This window comes from Meriones unguiculatus, chromosome 3, assembly GCF_030254825.1.
Source record: "Meriones unguiculatus strain TT.TT164.6M chromosome 3, Bangor_MerUng_6.1, whole genome shotgun sequence".
Taxonomy (NCBI): domain Eukaryota; kingdom Metazoa; phylum Chordata; class Mammalia; order Rodentia; family Muridae; genus Meriones; species Meriones unguiculatus.
The window spans coordinates 36,357,375-36,377,702 of NC_083351.1; the positions used below are offsets into that span (position 1 = coordinate 36,357,375).

A 20,328-nucleotide genomic window follows, 5' to 3' on the forward strand; every position below is an offset into this window, starting at 1 on the left:
AAAACTGCGGCTACTGAGTGACAGGACCAAGATCAAGGCTCTGCACGAACAACTGTCAGTTCCATGAGACTCTGTGTGCCCCTTTGCCTGAATCAACAGGTTAGAATCCCAACCCTCAGCGTGATGGTGTTAGGAGGTGGGGCCTTTGGGAGATGATGTAGGTCATGAGGGTGGAGTCTTCATGGATGGGACCAGTGTCTTTATAAAAGGAGATCTCAGTGAGGTCTCTGCACGCTTATCACTATGTGAGGAGGAAAGAGGAGCCCTATGGGAGGACACAATGAGGAGCCAGCAGTCTGCAACCCAGAGGAGGGTCCTCAGCAGAACCGGACCAAGCTGGCACCCGGATCTCGGGCTTTTGGCTTCCAGAACCGTAAGAAATAAATCTCTGTTCTTTGTAAGCCACGCTGTCTGTGGTGCTTTGCTATAACAGCCCCAGATGACCGAGGTACCGGTCATAGATTTGATACAACATGTTTTCTAATAGGTGTGTAGCTCTTCACAGATGTTTTGATAGTACATAAAGGTTTGCTGGTTTTATGCTTTTAAAGTACTGTCCTTTGTTTGAGGAGTCTTTCACTCATTGGGAGTACAGACAGGTGGCATAGCGGCACAGAAAGTGTTGGACTTGAGCCCTTAGCTCATTTATTCATTGCAAATATTTGCTGTCAGCCTGTGTGTGCCAGGCGCTGGACCGTGCAGTCACGTGATCCCGGGCCCACCTCGAGTACAGGAAAGGATCTCTAAGGAGCAGGCTCAGGGCTGTTTACAAGTAGGTTCAGAGTCCAAGTTCTGGAGCATGCGCTGTGGGAGGAGGAGCGATCAAGTCAGCGCTGAGTAACTGCCTTCTTCCAGCAGGAGTCTCCTTTTGAGTCCTGCTCTGGCCCAAGCCCTGCCCACACCCCAGGTGTTAGAAAGTTACTGCAAATTACTAAGCGTTTTCTTTTAAGGAAACTGCTGCGGAGATTAGGTGCTCCAGCTTTAAATGAATGAGGAAGTGAAGGGAGAATTGGGAAATAAAATAGTGGGCGACAAGAACTCTGGGGAGTCCCTTGAAAGGAATGATTTCTTTAAAAGTCCTCCAGTGGTGTAAGCCCCACTAAGGCATCCTGTGCTGTAGCGCATGATGGAGAATTCCAATAATGACAAGCGTGTGTGTCCTGTGTTGATTGCTGTACACAGGAACATCTTGTTTGTGGGTGGGGTCGGTTGTCGGGGAATTAAAATAAAGGGGAGCCCTGTATTTAAATCTACAGGGCTCAGGAAATGGTTCCCAACCTCCATTTTGCGATAAATATTTTAAAGCTTTCTCTCCTCATTAACTCCTGACATAACACTCACAGCTCCCCCACCCCCATCCCTGAAAATCACCTAAAAAAAATCATTGTAAAATTATGGGGAAAGTTTATATAGAAAAAGAGGTTTGTCATCTACAAAGAAAGCTGGCAAGACATTCACACTTTGGTTAGAACAAGGCTCTGATAGTGAGCACCTAGGTACTGGTCCAGACTAAGTTCCCGGTCTTTGTGACAACTAAAAATACCTTCCGGGAGAGTCTGGAATGCCCTGGAGGCGGGAGCTTCTCTCTTGGTGGACCACTGACTAATGGGAATTGACCTGATGGCCCCAAGAGAAGCTACTTCCTGGATTAGCTCTGTTGTAGAAAGGGATCCAGGCTAGAACTGGAGTCAAACTATCACCTTGCCCTTTGACCATGGATGGGTCAAACAAGCCAGGGACTGTGACGTCGCCTGGGTGGCACACTTCCTGAATCCTAACTATTCTTCCATTTCAGCCTGTGAGCCGGCGATGGGTGCATCCCGCCCTCCCACGCCTGTTTCCTGCTGCTGCTTTTCCAACCTTTCTTTGCTCTCAGCAACTATTTCAGCATAATTTTTGTACCAGTAGGTTTATCCATTATTTCAGTTTGGTGACTGTTGTGTTTAAAGTACTGATTACCACACCCTCATCTCACGCCCTGCCAAACAGTTGGGCCTCTCAGCTACTAGATAGAGCTTAGTGGCTTAGTAGCTACATCGCTTTACTAACTGTATTGCAGGGCTTGTCGAAGCCTGGGCTGTGTGAATGACCCCCAGCTCACAAAGAATGGGGTGAAGATGGTCTCTTGGACAGAACAGACTCTGTTTACCCTATTCTCTACACAGTATGGTGTTAAAGCATGGGTTCTCAACCTGTGGCTCATGTCCCCTTTGGGGATCAGATGACCCTTTTACAGTGGTCACATATCAGATATCCTGAATATCACACATTTACATTATAATTCATAACAGTAGGAAATTTATAATTATGAAGCAGCAACAAAAATAATTTTATGGTTGGGGGTCACCACAACGTGAGGAACCGTATTAAAGGGTGGAAGCATTAGGAATGTTGAGAGGCACTGTGTTAAAGCTTTCATTTCCCCTCTTTCCCACTGTCCGTGGCTCTGCGCCCTCTGAAGCTTCCCTGATCACCCTCCTGGGGATTAGGGCCTTTCAGCTGACTCACCTTAGAGGCCTTTGTGGGAAGCTTAGGGGGTTTTGCTTGCTCAGCAATCTCTGAGCTCCACCAGGGCCAGGATTTCATCAGGCCTCTGGCAATCCCTCCCTTTTGTTTTGTGTTTTGTTCCCCCCCCCCTTTTTTTTTTACTTACTCAGTTAAAACAAGCATAGCTGTCTAGAAACTTCTCTCCATTTGTTCACGGGGCGGTTGCTGAAGTGGGAGTGATTATGGCCTTAATGATTAATCAAATATAGATCTAGCCAGACATTCCTTTTGTTGTGGATCTAATTTCTCTGACCTTGCGAAAGGAACTAGTACTGGAGACACTGGGTACCACCTGGATGCAGAAACACTTCAGCATGCAGCAGGGATGCTGCTAAAGTCCCTTGCAGCCAAGCAACGAGGAGAACGAAGACTCCCAGTTAAGCTGTGCACAAGGCTCAGCTGCTTTTCCATGAGAACGCCATCTGAGAAAACAAAGCGCCATCTAGAAGCTTAGTTAAGAGAACAGTTATTTTGGGGTGGGGGCTGTGAGTGAGGTTTCCAGAGAGGTGCTACCCATGACACCAAATAATGTCACAGTCAAATCCCTGCAATTCACTGATGATATGGGCAGTGTTAGAAATCAGAGTCCTATGGAGTTTGGTAGGTTTTATTGTTTGTTTGTTTTGTTTTTGTTTTTTGTTTTGTTTTTTTTTTTGAGAGAATATAAAGAAGCAACAGATACATTTGGATAGAAGATGAGATGGTAGCACTTGAGCTCTCTCCAAATGCTATTTGAGTGGCTGTGAGGTGGAAAAAGAAGAGTGTGTGGTTCTTGAGCTATACTATAAAGATCTGTCAGGAGGGGAAACGCTATAGATACGTGCTTGAAAAAAGACCTCATTGCACTTGCTGAACTATTATAATGGGGGTGGGGCAGAACGCTCTCCCAAGAGCCCTGGATCCTCCTGCCTTGGATAGGTTTCCTGGTACCTTCCCCATGGCTCTATCCAAACAAGTAGGCTGCCCCCAAGAACAAAAGTGCATTGAAGGGCTTTTGGTCAAGGGATTTTTTACTTATCTGTTTGTTTATTTACTTATTTTATCTACTTTTAAAGACAGAGCCTCTCTAAGTAGTCCTGGATGTCCTGGAACTCACTATGTAGACTAAGCTGGCCTGTGAACTTATAGAGACCCACCTGCCTCTGCCTCCTAAATTCTGGGTTTAAAGGTGTGCAACACCACACCTAGCCTGGCAGAGGTTTAATACCATAAGGTGGCAATGGGGTTATCTTCCTTCCACTTAGGCCTTGCTGTGCTCTTCCTTTCCATGATGAACTCACTCTGGTGAAGTCTCTGAAAGCACAGATGATCTGCCAGGAGGCCGTCCCCCCTCTTCAAAAGCCGCTTGAGCAGGACTCTGAGGTCCTTTCTGCAGCCTTGGAAGTGAGAATAGCACACCCATCCATCTGCCCCCTGCCCCTGTTCATGGTGACCCCAGATTGGCTTTTTCCTGGGGGAGAATACCTTTGAACTTCATTCTAGCTGTTTTGAACTCTGCTCTTTGGCTCTAAGGTTTCCCACAAGACAATTTTTAATGTGTACTCACAGTGGGACTTGACTCTAAAACCATGTTGCTTTCACATGCTCTGACTTACTGTTCCACAAAAGGATAAGAACGCTGAGTGTAAAGAGTAGCCAGTCTGAGCTGGGCATGGTAGCACGTGCCTGTAATTCCAGCACTTAGGAGTCTGAGGCAAGAAGATGGAGATTTCTAGGCCAGACTTTGACTCATGACAAGCTCCTGCCTCAAAAAAAAGAAAAAAAAAAAGTTTTAATTCTCTTGAATTCCAGCTTTAAAACAAGCAAGAAGACAAGACCTATGACTTCCTTGCTAAAATTCAACTTCTGGAGAATCCGCCTGATGCATCTCAGTTCAATCTACCTACAGCACAGAAACCTTCTCTAAGAACATATATAAAGGCCAGTGTACACATGAAAAGATCCTCTATGCCATTAGTCATGGAGAAGGGCTACAGCCCTCAGTGCCATCATCTCAGTGTCCTATTCATCCAGTATAATGCTCCAGTTAGAAAGATTGATGATGCTGAATGTTGGGAATGAGTGGGGCTTATGCTGTGCAGGGGGCAGAGTGGTGGATAAAGGGGGTAGTCCAAAATGATGTGGTCACTTAAGGTTGTACTTTGACATTTATATATAATTATATGTTAAATATGATAAAGTATACATATATTCATATATGTAAATATATATATAATTAGCTATACATTTATCCTACATCCTGATATTAATTTACTCCCAGGTATGTATGTGAGAAAACCATTTGACTTCACAGCGGTCATTCAAAAATGCTTGATCCATTAGAGCCCCGGACTAGAAATAACAAAAATGCACATTGAATACACCAAGTAAGGTAGTTGTGACATAGCCATACAGTGACAATACACACAGCCATCAAAAGGAATTGACTATTGACAAATACGGCAGGAATGATTTGCAGAAGCATTACACTAAAATCCAGACATAAAAGACATCGTACGGTCTCATGCATATGGTACTCTAGAGAAAGCAAAACTGTAGTGACACAGAAATCTCATCCGAGGCTGCCAGGAGTGAGGTAGGGGGAGGGAACAGGAGGTAGGTTCTGGAATTTCTGGGACTAAAACTAGCTGTGCATCTTGATTGTGGTGGCGGCGACACAGTTAAATACATTTGTTAAAACTCATCAAACTGCACACTTGAAAATATTTGCTTGTGACAACTATTCATAAATGAAGCTAGTTACAGAAAACTTTTCTTTGTACACAGAATACTACAAACAGGGGCCACCTGCACAACATAAAGAATTTCAGACTTAGGATCCATGAGCAGCATTTTATGGTTTATTTTGCATATTGAACTCAGTGTTGCCTAACTCCCTATCCCCACAGCTATCCTCTCAGTTCATAGGTGCTGCTTTTAACCCCACCCCCATCTCAATGTGGAGCCAGGGCATATCATGAATATTGCAGAGTCCAAATGAGAGCTGGCTATTTTCTAGGTCTGTGAAAGCCACTGCCATGTTGGGAGTAGATCAGGAGACAGGGCAGGGACACAGACTGAAATAGAACAAAGGCGATGTAGAGAATTTGGTTTCAGAGACAGACACTTCGGCAGATTGAAGCAGGGACCAGATGTGAGGTTATGAAAGAGACAGTGTTCAAAGGAACACCCCTGGTCAAAGCCTTAGGACAGAACCTTCTGAGCACAGGACTTCCGGCTTTTCACCCTCTCTTTCTAGTCTAGTCACTGCCTACTGCAGCTTTCAGTGAATGGAAAGCTCCTCAAGCACAAGGCTTATAGGCTCTCCATTCGCTTTTGCTTTTTGATAGCAGGTATTGAGTCCATAACAGTTTATTGTCCACTTGGTCACTGAAGGATGTGTACGCTTTCTCTGTTTTTAGGTATTGCAAGCAAAGCTGATTTAAACATCCTTGCACAGGTCTGTGACAGATCACCCCTTTCTTTTCTCCTGGGCCAACCCTTGGGAGTGGATTTGCCATTCACACAATGGAAATTCAGTGAGCAAAGGATATAAACTACTAGTATATGCAACAACACAGAAGACTCTCAGTAGAATTCTGCCGAGTGAAGAAAGCCAGACCCCTACCCCTTAAAAACAATACATGCGGAATAATTACATTTATATAAAACCCCCAGAAAAGCAAGCAGATCTATAGTAGAAGTAGAACAGCAGTTACAGGACTAAGGGATGGAATGTGAGGTAAACATTATAGAAAGAGGAAGAACTTTTGAGGGTGTGGCTATGCTCATTATGTTAATTTCTGTGGTTTCTCTGATGTATGCCTAACAAACACATCAAATTGTACATTTGAATAGTGCAGCTGATAGTACGGCAAGTATATCCCCAAACTGTAACCAATGCTGGTTGAGTAAGCAGCAGGCTCTCATCAAAAGCATACAGAATGATGCGGAGTGTTCATAGTGGGCTAAAGCAAAACCAGGCGCTAAATGTTAGTGGAATTACCGTGAAGGAGTGAATAAAAAGCGGGTATTTTAACACTTTTAGAATGAATGAACGAATCTGACAAGTATTTATTTCATGTTTATTATATACTGAGATGTTCTAGGACCCCTGCCCGCAGACAGCTTTAGTTTTAGGGCTGTGGATGAACGCGGTGCAGCTGAACAGGTGCGAAGGGGATGTGGCAAAGCAGAGAAGAGGGACAGACAGGAGACTGGAGTTTTAGTGTGGTCACCCTTCCCCAAAGAGTGACAAGAAGACAGCTGAAGATGAACTGTCTAGGCCAACGAAAATAAACTACTGAGATGCAGAAGAGAATGAACTTTACTGAAGGAAAGTGAAGCCCACAGCCCAAGCGGCGGGCCGGCGTGCGCACGCGCAGAAACCGCTAGGCGGCGTCGGTTTCCCCTCTCACACGCGGACCCCGGCGTGGCCAGAGCGCCTACGCCTGCGCAGAGCTGAACCCGGAGGCCGAGGGGCGGGGCATGGTGCGACGGGGCGTGGCCTAGAGGGCGTGGCTTTAGGTGATTCCCAAGCGGTGGCTTAGCCGTGCTGGGGAAACCGAAAGTGGGCGGCGGCCGCGTCGGGGATCCTGGCGCAGGCGGCTGAGGGAGCCGGGCCCAGAGGCGCGGGCGTGGGCCGCGGGCCCCCAGGACGAGGTGAGCTCAGGTCGGGGTGCGACAGGTGCGGGCGACGCGGGGCAGGCTGCGGGGCGGCAGGGCTCGGGCGGGACAGCGGCTGGGCGCGGCGCCTCAGGCCCGGGCCTGGTCCCCGCCGCGGCGGGGTTCCAGAGCGTCGTGCGTGACGCCCCGGGACGTGGGCCGGGCGTCCACCCCGGCGGCCGCGGTGCAGCGGGAGATGCAGAAGGGGGCGTGGGCGGCGCGCAGATCGGAGCAGGAAGTGGCTCCCGGGCAGGAGCAACCGGCCGCGGCCGCCCGTGCGGGACAGCGGTACCCGAGCTCTGCGCAGTTGTGCCAGCCCGCGGGCCACACTGCGGCGGCCTCCGCCCTCGAGACCGGCCGGTGCAGGCCTCGCACATCAGGCAGGACCTACACGTAGCCGTTCCTGTCAACCGTGAGCGCTGGAGAGGGAACAAGCATCCACGAAGAAGTTGTCTTGGAAGTCGGAGCTGACAGCGTTTCTGCTCCTATCCGCTTGAGGGGTACATTTCTATTACTATCCAGGGCTACCACTCCCCAGTCATTTTGGGGAGCTGTGAAGGGAGGTGTGTGTAGATGTTAGGAAAGACCCAGCCCCTCAGGATTCTGATACTACCACCGCAAACCAACCAAGAAAACCGCTGTTCGTGTTGGTACCCACCTCCGCTCTGCAGGTGGACGTTTGCAGAGAACTGTTCTTGGGACTGGAAACCGCTTTAGTGGCAGATATGAAATTTAGAACTAAATCCCGTTCCTTCCTGGGGCCCCTACTGTGGATGAAAGTGTGGCCTTTGCAACTGTGTATTGGAATCTGGGCCTCAAAGCTTAAATGTGAGGTCGGCAATTAATTGCACCTTTTCTCTGAGCCTTCTTTTTCATGTGCCAAATTGAAATAGTTAACTTCGATGTGTTTTCAAGACGAGATAAATCCTTTGGCTCAAAAATGACAATCATCCATATTGCCTAACTTTTCCTTTCACCAAACTGCCCATATTTTACAGTGTTTTTTTTTTTGTTTGTTTGTTTTTCGAGGATAGGGACATACCGATATTTATATAGGGTAAATTGGCACACGACACAGGTTTTTGTAGTTGCACCCAGCTGACAGAGTTGAGCTTCAGTTATGTGCAAAGTTCTGTACTGGTTGTGGAGTCCACCACGCCTCAGCCCTTCTCGTTCGTAGATGCCCTCTTGCTAAGACAGTGAGGCAGCACTTGGTAGTACCCTCAGATTTTAGTCCCAGTGGATTGGAACTGAAATGTAATCCCTGCTAATACTCTTTTAAATACACCACGTGGACATGGCTGTGTGAGCTATTGTGTTTTGAATCAGGAGTTTGACACTCCTAGAAGAATCTTTCTTTTAAGTTTTCTTTCTAATAGGATTGGATGTTTAATAGAAATGTAAAGAAAATACACTTTACCGTTCAATTCTGAGTGCCTATTTTGTGTTGGATGAAGTACAAATAGCAAGAACTGAGCTTTGGTGTAGGAAAAAGAAAATGTCTGGATGCCTTCATGGATCAGGAGTTTCTTGCTGCTCATAGTGAATTTGACTTTCATATTTACATAAATTGGCTTTTCTTTCTTTGTGACCAACTTGCTTTTTCTTCTCTTCTTCCCATCTCTGTGCTTCATTGTTTTCATAAGTCCCCCATGAGCCCAAAGTTGTGTTTTCAAACAAACAAAAAGTAGTTAATGTTGTCATTTTCAATACTAGCCATGCTTCTTCTCAGCCAAGGCAACCCATTGTGATATCCAGGCAGACATAATATTTTAGCCTGTGCAGCTTTGTCATGAGCAAGCAAATCTGTAATTTTCATCAGCACTTTGGAGCCTGTTACCTCTTCAAAGGAGTCAGAGGAAAGCAGAGGACCAGTGGCTCTTATCCACACCCATTCTTCCACGTGAAGAAAGAGACGGAAATGAATTGCTCAGAAAGATTCCAGTACTTCGTTAGAACTAGAGTTAAGACCCAGACTCCTAACCAAATTACTTAATCATCTCAGGGGTTTTACTCTAGTATATAGATTCTTAGAAACTCATTACTTGAATATCTATGTAGGGCCAAAAGAAATAATTTGAATAACAATAATAAAAAGGAAAACTGCTTCCTAAAAACCTCTAAATGAAGATGTTGTGGACATTTTGATTTATGATTTGTAAACTTGTTTTTGTTAAAATCCCCAGCGGAGGATTTTAGTTTTTCCACACCTGTTAATTATCTTGTGTGGATCGTGGTCTTTGCCAACTGGAATTAGTTGAATTCTGAGGAGTTTGAGGGGCATAAGTATGATAGCCCAGAGGAGGAAGGCATGGTGGTGGCTTAGAGGAGACAGAGGAGGACTGTTGGCTGGCTTGCTGGTTACCTGGACTTCTGGATTTCCTGACAATGGATATTGGTATTGCCCCCCCCCCCCAGAATCCCACGACCCTACCCAGCAGGAAGAAATAAAGAGGGCTATGTCCCTTTTCCCTTACAGCCTTCTTTTCCCCCTACCTGGGGTTGGGAAGTTGGAAGGGAGGTATAAGCTTTAAGGAACTCCCAAATAAAAGGTAGGTTTGAAAAACTAGCACCTGCAGCAAGATGATTACTCTTTCCTTTAAAAACTGGTTGTAGGCAGACTGATTTCCAATCAAGTAGACTGTGATTGGAAAGAAAAAGCGGCACCTTAACCTTCTGCACACTGGGTGTGGTGGTGCATACCTGTAATCTAAGAACTCTGGAGGCTGGCGGAATGCTACATAGGGAGACTCTGTCTTTAAAATTAAAGACAAAAACAAAAGAACCACACACACCTTGCAATATGAGAAATTGCTGGGTATGGATCTTAGATAAATTCCTCCCCTCTCTAAGGCTGTTTACTGTTTTATAAGATGAAAGACTTGAGGAGTCTAAATGATGTCTAAAATCTTGCAGCATACATTCTGGGGCTTTTAGGTCCCCACTTGTAAAAATCATGTCTTAAGGAGGGAGCAGCAGTTACCCAAAGTATACACTCTATAGCTCAGTGGTTCTTAATTTTCCTACTGCTGCAACCCTTTATTACATTTCCTTGTGCTGTGGTGACTCCCGTGACTCCCAACCTTAAAATTATTTTCATTGTTGCTTCATAACTGTAATTTTGTTGCTGATGTGAATCACAAATATCAGGTATGCAGGAGATCTGAGAACCGATGCTCTAGGGAGATGTGCAGGGGCTTCCACACTGAGCAAACAGCTGAGGAGATAAGAGTGTATCCTAATAATTCTTTTGGGTTTATTTGGGGAATTAGAATTCATGATGAGAAAAAATGTTACGGGAAAGACAAGATAAATGATAGTGAGAAATAGTTGATAAAGAGAAACTTAACAGAAATCCACAGATGAGAACCAGACTAGTGCCACTGTGGTTATTTGGTGGACCCCCATAACTATGGGGCACCCGAGGCGTACCGATGTTCGTGGTGGGCAGCATCGGAAAACATGATTCAGATGTATCAGAGCTCAGGCCGTGTGTGTGTGTGTGTGTGTGTGTGTGTGTGTGGGTGGGTGGGTGGCAGTGGACATCTGAATCCCAGCACTTGAAAGGCAAAGGCAGGAGGAGCTGAAGTTTGAGGCCAGCGTGAACATCATAGTGAAACCCAGTCTCAAGCAAACAACAAAAACCTCTACGGCGTCTTCAAAATAAGACTTTTTTTTTTTTTTTGAGTCATTTTCAGGTATAGTAAAGAAAAGGGGAAATTTTACACAAAATAGTTTTGAAATACAGTAAAGATTATTTTAAGTCATGTAAATTATTTAAATTTATGGTTGGCACTGTAGCTTGGTGATAGTACCTAGCATGCAGAAGGCCCTGGATTCCGCCTCCAGCCCCACCCCTAGCCACTCTTCATTCCCACTACCTCAGCACCCCCCCCAATACAAACAAACAATTTAAAATTTGATTTCCTTTACCTCTGTGCATCATTAGTACCTTGGGGCTGTTGTAGTGAAGTGTATAGCAGAGAGGAAAGGGAAAGGATGATGGGATCTGAGGAGCAGTCAGGTTCACCACTCAGTTTTTGCAACAAGTAACATTTTCTTGGATTTGGGTGTATCTCTGTCCATCAGGTTGTAGTAAGTCCCTTTTTCTAGTTCTGAAGGTTTGTTACTAAGCACACATACAGACTGATAGTGTTCTGGGAAAGAAAGGTCTAGATTCTGGCCATGAAATGAAAGCTAGAAGACGTTACAGTGGACCTCTCCTTATTTTTCAAAGTTATATTTTTAAAGACTTATTTAATTTACATGTATGAGTGTTTCATTTGCATGTATATATGTATACCAGATCTGTGTCTGGTGGCTATGGAAGTCAAAAGACGGTCCCCTGAAACTGGAGTTATAGGCAGGTGTGAGTTGCTCTGTGAGTGCTGAGAACAGAACCCAGGCCCTCTGAAAGAGCAGGAAGTACTCTTAACCCAGCCTCCCGCTTCTTCATTTTTCATGTGTGTAAATAAATCCGTAGTGTTTGTGTTTGTGCACAGGTGTGCGCATGGGTGTGGAGGCGAGAGGTCAGTACTAGGCATCTTCCTCTATCGTTCCCTATCTTATTTTTTGAGACAGTCTTTCAGTGGACGTAGAGCATGCTGAGTTGGCTAGACTGACTGTTCATTGAGTCCCAAGTAGCCTTCTGTCTCCACCCTTCACCTTCACTGGGAATTACAGAGACAGGCACCCGGTCTAGCTTTTTACATGGTTCTGGAGTTCTGAACTCAGGTTCTCAGGCTTGTGAGGCAAGCTCTTTACCAGCTAAGCCTCTCCCGAGCTCCAGATTAATTTTTAAGCTTAATAGTTTGAAGGAGATGGTGTTGAGGTGCCTTTGTTGTGTGACAAAACTTTTATACACACATCTACTCACCCTGGATAGGGAGCCCACAACAGGCCAAAGTACAAATGCCAACAAGATCTGACTTGGTGAATAAGTGAGTTTTATTGGGGGTTACTTATAGGAATATGGCTGAGGAATTACTTAACAGGAGCATAAATTACTCAGACAGCTGCATCACCAAGGCCCCACCCCCAAATGGGTGGTAGCTCACAAAACCTGGAAACCTGCAGCACACAACACAGCCTGCAGGTACCTGAAGAGGCTGGAAAATGTCCCTTCTAAGTGACTTGGTTATTCCAAACTTCCTCTAGGCAGCTGAGCTTAGCTGAGAGTCTACCTTTCAGCTTTGCTTGTCTTAGTGAATCTGGTCAGATTCAGGGATTTCCTGAAGCTATTTTGTATTGTTTACCTTCTTGCTTTAGGAGCTCCCCTGCAGGATAAAATGTTTTAGTCTTAGAGAAGCTGTTACACAACAGCCTGCTACCATTCTGTGCTGTTCCTAGGTCATCTTTCTGAGGTTGGGTCCTAGGGCAGCAGGGTGTGGGGAAATAGCATCTTACTCCAAGACTGGCTGTCAAAACAGTTAGTGACCTTTTGCCTACTTGTTAGGAAAGAAATCATAGAAATTCAGTGGCTTGCTCACCAAACTTTGCCAGTTGATATATGTGTTTATGAGGCAAGTAAGTGAAACAAGACAACTCCTGATATTTTGAATTAAATACAAAACTAGAAATTTCTCTAACTTGTTTTCTATTTTCTGCCAGTATATTTATCCACGGCCATTTCCCATACACAGCCTGCTTCTGTGAACATTTCTTGAGTAGCTGCTGAATGCACATATTGTGCTAAAGTACATTTTATGCTTCTCCTCTGCCTGAGTAAGGAAAAGAAATGAGAGAGGAAGTCAAATGAAGTGTGCTTTGTCACAGTGTTTCTCCCTTATTGACAGGCCATTGCCAGCTGGCTTAGTGACTGATAACTCCCAATACACTGCTGGGCAGCCCTCAGGAGTGTGTGGACTTCTGAGGATTTGCAGTCTGAAATGGAAGGCCTGCTCCATTTCTCCCTGCCTAGCCTCACTCATGGTTATCTGGTCTTGTAGGATACTTAAGACTCACAAGGTAAAAGCCTTAAATTTCACTTAAATTCAGTGAAACTCAGAGTTCATCTGCTACATTTTTATAGACTAGAAATAAGGGAAGGGGTTGGAGCAGGATACCTAAAACTTTGCTTTTGGCTCGTAAAAGCTGACATTCCCATGATAAGCTCACTGTTGTGCTTGTAATGAATAATAACCAAGATTTTAGAAAAAAAAAAAAAACCGCTTGAATTTTTTTCCAGAGGAAGGTATTCCTGTGTACCTGAAGAGTATAATTGCCCTCTGTAAAAACTGTAAATAGACAAACAAAAATGTCATGATAATTAAAGCTTTCATAAATTGTAGCACTCTAAAGCATTATATACTGGGAAATACTATTTAAACTGTGCCTCTGTTTTTGATCAATACCTTAAGCTAAGGGGATTTGCAACAGAGACTAGAAAAAATTCTTATGCATGAGAACAAGATACACACCTCAGAAGCCTTTCTGCCTCCCTTTGCAGCCTCAGGCATTTAAAGAGCTAGTGTTCTATGCAAGACTGTATGTTAGGAAAAATGCTGGGGTCGTGGTGGAGGTGGGTAACCTTAATTTACAGACTGCAGCCATCTGCATAGGCATGGCTCCCACTCTTCTCAAAAATGAGCTCCTTTTTGTAGCTTGAAACAGCTGTGTGTAGTTATTGTACTTCTGGTAGTTAGTTGATTAAATAGATAACCACCAAAAGCTTTGGAAGAGTGGCACTCTGTACTGTTCAACAAGGGAAACATGTCTAAGTTTGCAACATTTAGGCACTGAAGCAGCACTTATCCTAGGCTATGTGGATGCCCGACAGTAAAGCCATGGCAATGGCCCTGACATTACCTGCTCATTGTGAGCTTAATGTAATGCTCAGAAATAATCTAACAGATGCTTTCTGTCTAGTGACAGAATAGTCGTTTTTAGTTTATAGCAATCAGTGTAACTTGAGGACAGTTTTAATAACAGATTGGCCTCATGATTATTTATGTAATAGCTCCCATGCATTGTGTTGTAATTTAGTGAGTAGAAGGAAGAAGGGAGTGGTTAGTTATTTATTGAGCTCTTGTGGACTAGATACTAGAGCATCTGCAGGGAACAGACAGAAATCCTGCAGTGAAGCAGACAACAGCACAGTGACTCTTGGGTGATGATATACACTAAGGTGACAGTGAGGGAGAGGAGTGGATGGAGGTCACCATGCAGCTGGCACAGTAACTCTGACTTTGAGTGGAGTGCTGGCCGGGGAGGACATTGCTGAGAATACAGCACGTGAGGTGTGAACCTGATCCTTGGGGTAAGGAGTTTATAGGTGTGGGACTATCCAGCACAGAGATCCTGAGGTGGGGCTGTGTGAGGCACATTCCAGGAAAGTCAAGGATCCAAGATGAGTGCAGCAGAAAGAGAAGAATGGAGGTCAGAGAAGGGGGTAGGCATTGGCAGATTTGGGGTTCTTGTCTGATAAGACAGGGCAGAGTAAAAGGTTTTGAGAAGAACCGCACGATGGGTTTTAGTGTGTAATGTCTGCTCTGTTTGCTATGTGGTGTGAAGAATAGATTCTAGAAGGCAAGTGGAGCGGAGGCCAGCCAAGAGGCAAAGATGTTGCTGGCATGGACTGAAGTGACCTCATGGAACTGTGGGAAGTGGTGGATGTTAGCCATCCACCTTCATGTGTTGCCTGGTGATGGGGTGAAGGAAATGAAAACTGCTGGTAGGGAACCTTCCTGTGCTGGGCCTGGGAGAAGGAGCTTCAAGGAAAACCACTGTGCTTGTTGCATGCTGACATTGAATTTGGACACATAAGCAAAAGCAGACACGGGTACAACTTTCTGCCAGCCCCTGCTCCTCCACACCAAATGAAGTCAAAATATATCACCTATTTGTTAGCAGCTTTGCTGTGGAAATAAATACTAAAATATGGATGTTTTTATAATCTGTATGTTAAAGAGAGAATCTCAATAGCAGGTGCATGTATAGCGTGAAACTTGCCAGGGCAGCTCAGAAATTTTCACTTAACCTAAACAATTGCCAGGGAACAGAATTCAAGATAGACAGGGTGAGAAAGTGAAAACTGAGGACGTGTGCTCTGATCCACACAGATAAGCACTGTTGTTGAAGCCTCATCATGTCTATAGGAATGATGCCCAAGTAATGTAGTAGAAGGGCAGGGCAGTTAGGACAATAACTGTATGGTAGCTGCTGGGTCTGGGAAGTCTATGGCCTTAGAGAAGGAAGTACATTGAACCAGGCAGTGGGATTTATGGAAGGAAGCCTTGGACCCAGCTTTCCAGTGACAGTTAACTCCTGAATGGGGTGTGTTTTTCACTACCTCCCTTACCTTCCTAAAATAAAGGCCCTGCTTGGGACACTACTGTTTGCCACTCTTTCAAAGCATAAAAAGGAAGATAGGGCACCTTTCCTAGACACAGGTGGAAAACTCTTCTAGGGAGGAAGGAGAAGGAGGCTTGTGTCGGATAGCCACAAAACTCATTTCTGATGAGCCTGCGGGATGAAGGAGGCCTGGTCTTTTAAACTATCTTTGTGTTTGCGTTAGTGTTTCTAGAAGTCATTGGAATAAACCTGTTAGAACTTTGCCCCATAAGTAACGCTATTACATATATGAATGTACAGGTGTTACATCATTTCTCTTGGGCAGTTACTTGTAAGTAGGATTGCTGAGTTCTGTGGCAAATGTATGCTTCACTGCTCTAAGAAATTGCCAGAGTGTTTTCAAAGAACTGTTTTGAACACCCACCAAAAATGCATGTAAGTCTGCATGCAACTCTGCATTCTCATCAGCATTTTGTGTTGTCAGTTTTAAAAAGTGTGTGTAGTGTATGCACCCCTGAATGTGTGTGTTAGAGGTACACATGCATGTGTGGGTGTGCTCGATTGTGCGTATGTGTGTTGCGGGCCAGAGCTTGATATTGGATGTCTACTCTAGTGAGCTCTACCCTCTCCCCCTTTTTTGAGGCAGGGTCTGTCACTGAATCTAATGTTCTCCTTTTTGGCTACACTGTCTCTTCTGGTGATGGTGTTATGAGTGTGTGTGTTGTGCTTAGCTTTCATGTGACTGCTAGGAATCTAAACTCAGGGCCCTCCTGTTTGTGTAGCAAGCACTTTGCCCACTGAGACATCTCTCCAGCCCATCAGTGGGTGGTGGTAGGGTATGTACAGAAACGCAGGCACCTGTATGTTGTGCACACAAGCAGGAGTCAGAGGACAGCTTTTAGTGTTGGTGTTCACCTTCCTCCTTGCCTCAGACAAGGTTCCTGTTTTATTTTTTTGTTTGTTTTTGTTTTTGCTAAATATGCCAAGCTAGCTGGCTTGGGAACTCCCAGGGTTCCTCCTGTCTCTTGCCACCTGTCTGGGTATAGGACTTCTAGCCTTACAGACCTTTGGGTTGGAGTAAGGTCTTCACATGGCAAGTGTTTTGTTTTGTTTTTGATTCTGTCTGCCATTTTGACTTTATTTTTTATTTTGTTGTCTCTGTACTGGGAGGGTTTGGAAGAAGAAAAGGAAAAGGGAAAATGATGTAATTATAATCTCAAAAACAAAAATTATTTTTAAAAATGTATTTTTTAACACGTGCATCTCTACTGAAGTGTTTTCAGGTTGTTTGCATATTTCCATTGGACTCTTTTGAGTTCAGAGTGTTTATATAAGTACTAGTGCCTTGTTTTTTGGTTTTGTTCTTTTGGTACAGGGTCTCTTTATGAAGATCTGGATATCTTGGAAGTCACTATGTAAACCAGGCTACCTCTGAACTCATAGAGATCCTCTTGCTTCTACCTCCTGAATACTGGGATCAAAGGTGTGGGCCACCACATTCAGCTGAGCACCAGCTCTTCATTGGCTGCATTAAGAAAATGTTCTCCTTAGTCTGTCTGACACTTGTCTTCATTTTCTTAATGTCTTTTGGAAGAGCAGAAATTTATATTTTTTAAAACGAAATTCAATTTTTCAAACTTACTCTGTAGTAGAAAGCCACCTATAGTGTTATTCTTTTTTAATTGTACTTTACTTCCATTTAGGTCTCTGCCTCCCTTCCATCAACTCCCAACCTTGAGTAAGAGAGAAAAAAGGTTAGTGGGGAGAGGGGGCACAGACCCCTTTACTTCTTCCAGCTAGTTAGGGTCTTGGGATTCTTTTAGGGCTCCATATCAGTGTATCAGCTGCAGACGCAGCTAGCGGGCTCCTTCCCGCTGCTGTGCCCCGAAGCGCAGCGTCTGTCTTTCTGCTTCAAACCACCACACCGTCTCTATTCCCTGGTCTCTCCAAACTGCTGCATGCCACAGGCGAACATCGAAGTCCACTCTCTCATACCCCTCCTCTCTCAGCTCTCATGTTTATTCTGAGTCCTAGACCACGCCCCTCCCCATGAGGCATGTAGAAGGCCATTACTAGCTGGCAAAGATCACACCCTGCATGTGACAATTAACCTGTGTGGACAAACTATAGCCCAACTAAAATCCCACATTTGGGGTTAAAAACAAAAACATATTTACATAATTTAACTGAGTTTACAAAGAAACCAAAACTTCCATTACAACTCTGCAGCGGAAAATTAATGATCTCAGCATAACCATAGAGATTCACATTTTTTTTTTCTGAATAATTTACAACTTTTTCATTTCAGACCTAGATAATCCATTTCAAATTAGCTTTCCCATATGCTATGAGGTTTATTTTTGTGTGACAGGATGATTGGTTGTTGAGTTTTCTCCATTTCCCTAACACCTTTGTTGAGAAACACTTGGCATGTATGGATTGTGTGTTCTGGCTGTGATATCTGAGAAGGTCATGTTGAGTAGAGGGAGTACATAAGGATGACATCGGTCTGCGTTTGCTGTGTGAATTTAAGAGTCGTACTTAGAAGACCCCACTGCAGGAGCTGGCTTTTTTTAATGAACAAATGTGGAAATTACTGTTGATTTTTGCTCCTTTGTTTTCTAAGCCAGAGAAAGGGAAAAGCTGCTTATGTAGAACTCTGCTCTCCAATGTGGGAGCCACTAGCCACATTCAAATCAAATATTTACTTCCTCAGTCACCCTAGTACATTTTAGATGCATAAAACCACCTGTGGCCAGCACATCCATAAACTGTTTCAGTGGAGTGTGGTGGTACAGGCCTGTAATCTCAGCTCTGTGGAGACTGAGGCAGGCAGAGCATAGATTCAAAGGTACCATGGACTACATGATGAAACCCTACCTTTTAGAAAGGTGTTTTTTTTTTTTTTAAGAAAATAAAATATTTTTTAATCACAGAAAGTTTCTCTTTTGACAACATAGATGAAAATTTAAAAATGGCTCCTGATTTCCATCTTCCTTCCCTAGTGACAGGGTAAGGGATCTTTTAGATTTCTTGAGGGTTATTCTGAATATTTCTTCATTCTATCTTTTTCTCCAAAAAATTGAAGCTAGATACAGTTATTAGGGTAAAGAAAATATGAACTGCCCTGATGGATAAAATCTTTAACTGAAATCCCCACCAATTTCCTAGGAACCCAAATCTACTTTTTGACTTGTCTGCTGCTCATTAATCCTTAAAAATAATAACTTTATGTTTTGAAATTATAATACCATCACTTTCTCCATTTTTTCCTCCCTCCCAACAACCCCTTCCATGTTCCCTTCTTGCACTTTCTCAAATCCAAATGGTCTGTTTATTTTGAATTGTTAAATGCATGTACCCACCCAGTCCTACACACTTAAACACATACATATATTCCTAAATATGTAAATCCAACCTGCTCAGTCAGTGTAAAGATTTCTGGGCTGACCACTTGGTACTGGATAACCAGTTAGTGTGGTCTTTCCTAGGGAAACTGTTTCTCCAACTCAGAGCATTCCTTGGTTGCCTATAGTTCTTTGTCGGGGGTTAGGCCCGGTGAGGATTCCCCGGTTCATGTTCATGTGTCTGTTGTTGTCTTTGTTCAGGTCTTGTTAAACAACCATATTGATCGAGACTTCATGGGTGTAGCTTCTCTGACATTTCTAGGAGACATCTCACACCAAGCATCCCGTTTCTTTGGCTCTTAAAATGTTTATGCCCCCTCTTCCTCAGGGATTCCTGAGCCTTAAATGTAGTGAGCTTTTTGGAATTTTGGTTTCTTTCTAAAACACAGAAATATTAGAAGAATGTGCTTTCGTTTTAATCCCAGGTGTAGGAATGTGGGGCTGCTTCAGACTGTCAGCAGCAGCTGACTGTGATTTACCTCATGCTCTAGCAGAAGCATGGCTTTGCCAGCTGCAAATAATTTCAGCAATTGTGTGACATTTGGAATTCTAGGAACTTTTCAGAGGGTACATAAATGCTAGTGCCCGAAAGGCAGCGTTAGTGGTTGTTGGTTGGTTAGGGAGGTTGGTTGTGGTTTGTTAATAGTCATGCTCAAACAAGAAATAAAAGGAAAGAAATTAGATTCTGGGATCTCCATATCTCTCTCCCCCTCCTATCCTTCTTTCTCTCCTAGTGATGGGGTGAGACTGAGGGAGGGAGGAGACGTTTCCGTTGTTTGCATTTCCCAGCTGTTGGGAATAGAGGAGCTGTGAACATGGCTGAGCAAGTTATCTCTGGAGCAGGACGTCAAGTCCTTTGGGCATATCCGGGGAATAGTATAGCTAGGTCATGGCAGATTGATTTTTAGTTCTTTGAGGATTTTTCACACTGGTTTATAGAGTAATCGGGCCAGTTTGTAGCCCCACCAACAATGAGCGGGTTCCCTTTCCCCATATCTCTCCAGCATTTGTTGTTGGCTCCTTTGTTGACCTTTGTAATTCTGACTGGGTGACATGAAATCTCAAAGTTGTTTTGATTTACATTTCCCTAACTGCTAGCAATAGTGAGTTTTTTTTTTTTTGAGATAATTCTTAACCAGTTTTATTTCTTCTCTTGAGATCTTCCTGTTTAAATCCCAAGCTCCTCCCCCCTTTTTAATAGGTCATATTTTAAACTATTTTTTTTTCTTTGTCTATTCTGGATTCCTCTGTGAAGTCCTTTCTTACACCTGTACCTTCTATGGTACTACCTGTGTTTTCTTGTAGTGGTTTCAGTATTTTAGGTTTAATATTAAGTTTTTTATCCAATTGCAGTCAGTCTTTTATGCAGGGTGATAGATATGGACCTAATTTCTTTTACATATGAACACCCAATTTTTCCAGCATCATTTGTTGAAAA

The 20,328-nt window shown here is 44.0% G+C and overlaps 1 protein-coding gene across 4 annotated transcripts in view; it reads left to right on the plus strand.

Annotated features, from left to right (window-relative positions):
• The first annotated feature begins 230 nt into the window (after nucleotides 1–230).
• Nucleotides 231–20,328, plus strand: part of Tdrd7 (tudor domain containing 7) — a 71,944-nt gene continuing 51,846 nt past the window's right edge. The window contains exons 1-2 of one of the 4 annotated variants that reach the window (XM_060379868.1): nucleotides 7,068–7,188; nucleotides 17,187–17,237. Coding sequence is in view for 1 of the 4 variants with exons in the window: in XM_060379867.1 (XP_060235850.1) it covers nucleotides 281–373 (93 nt within the window). In the remaining 3 variants the exon portion in view is untranslated. Of the gene's footprint in view, nucleotides 374–7,035; nucleotides 7,189–7,420; nucleotides 7,692–17,186; nucleotides 17,238–20,328 lie in introns of those variants that run through there. The other 3 variants (XM_060379867.1, XM_021647979.2, XM_060379869.1) reach the window with 3 other exon arrangements.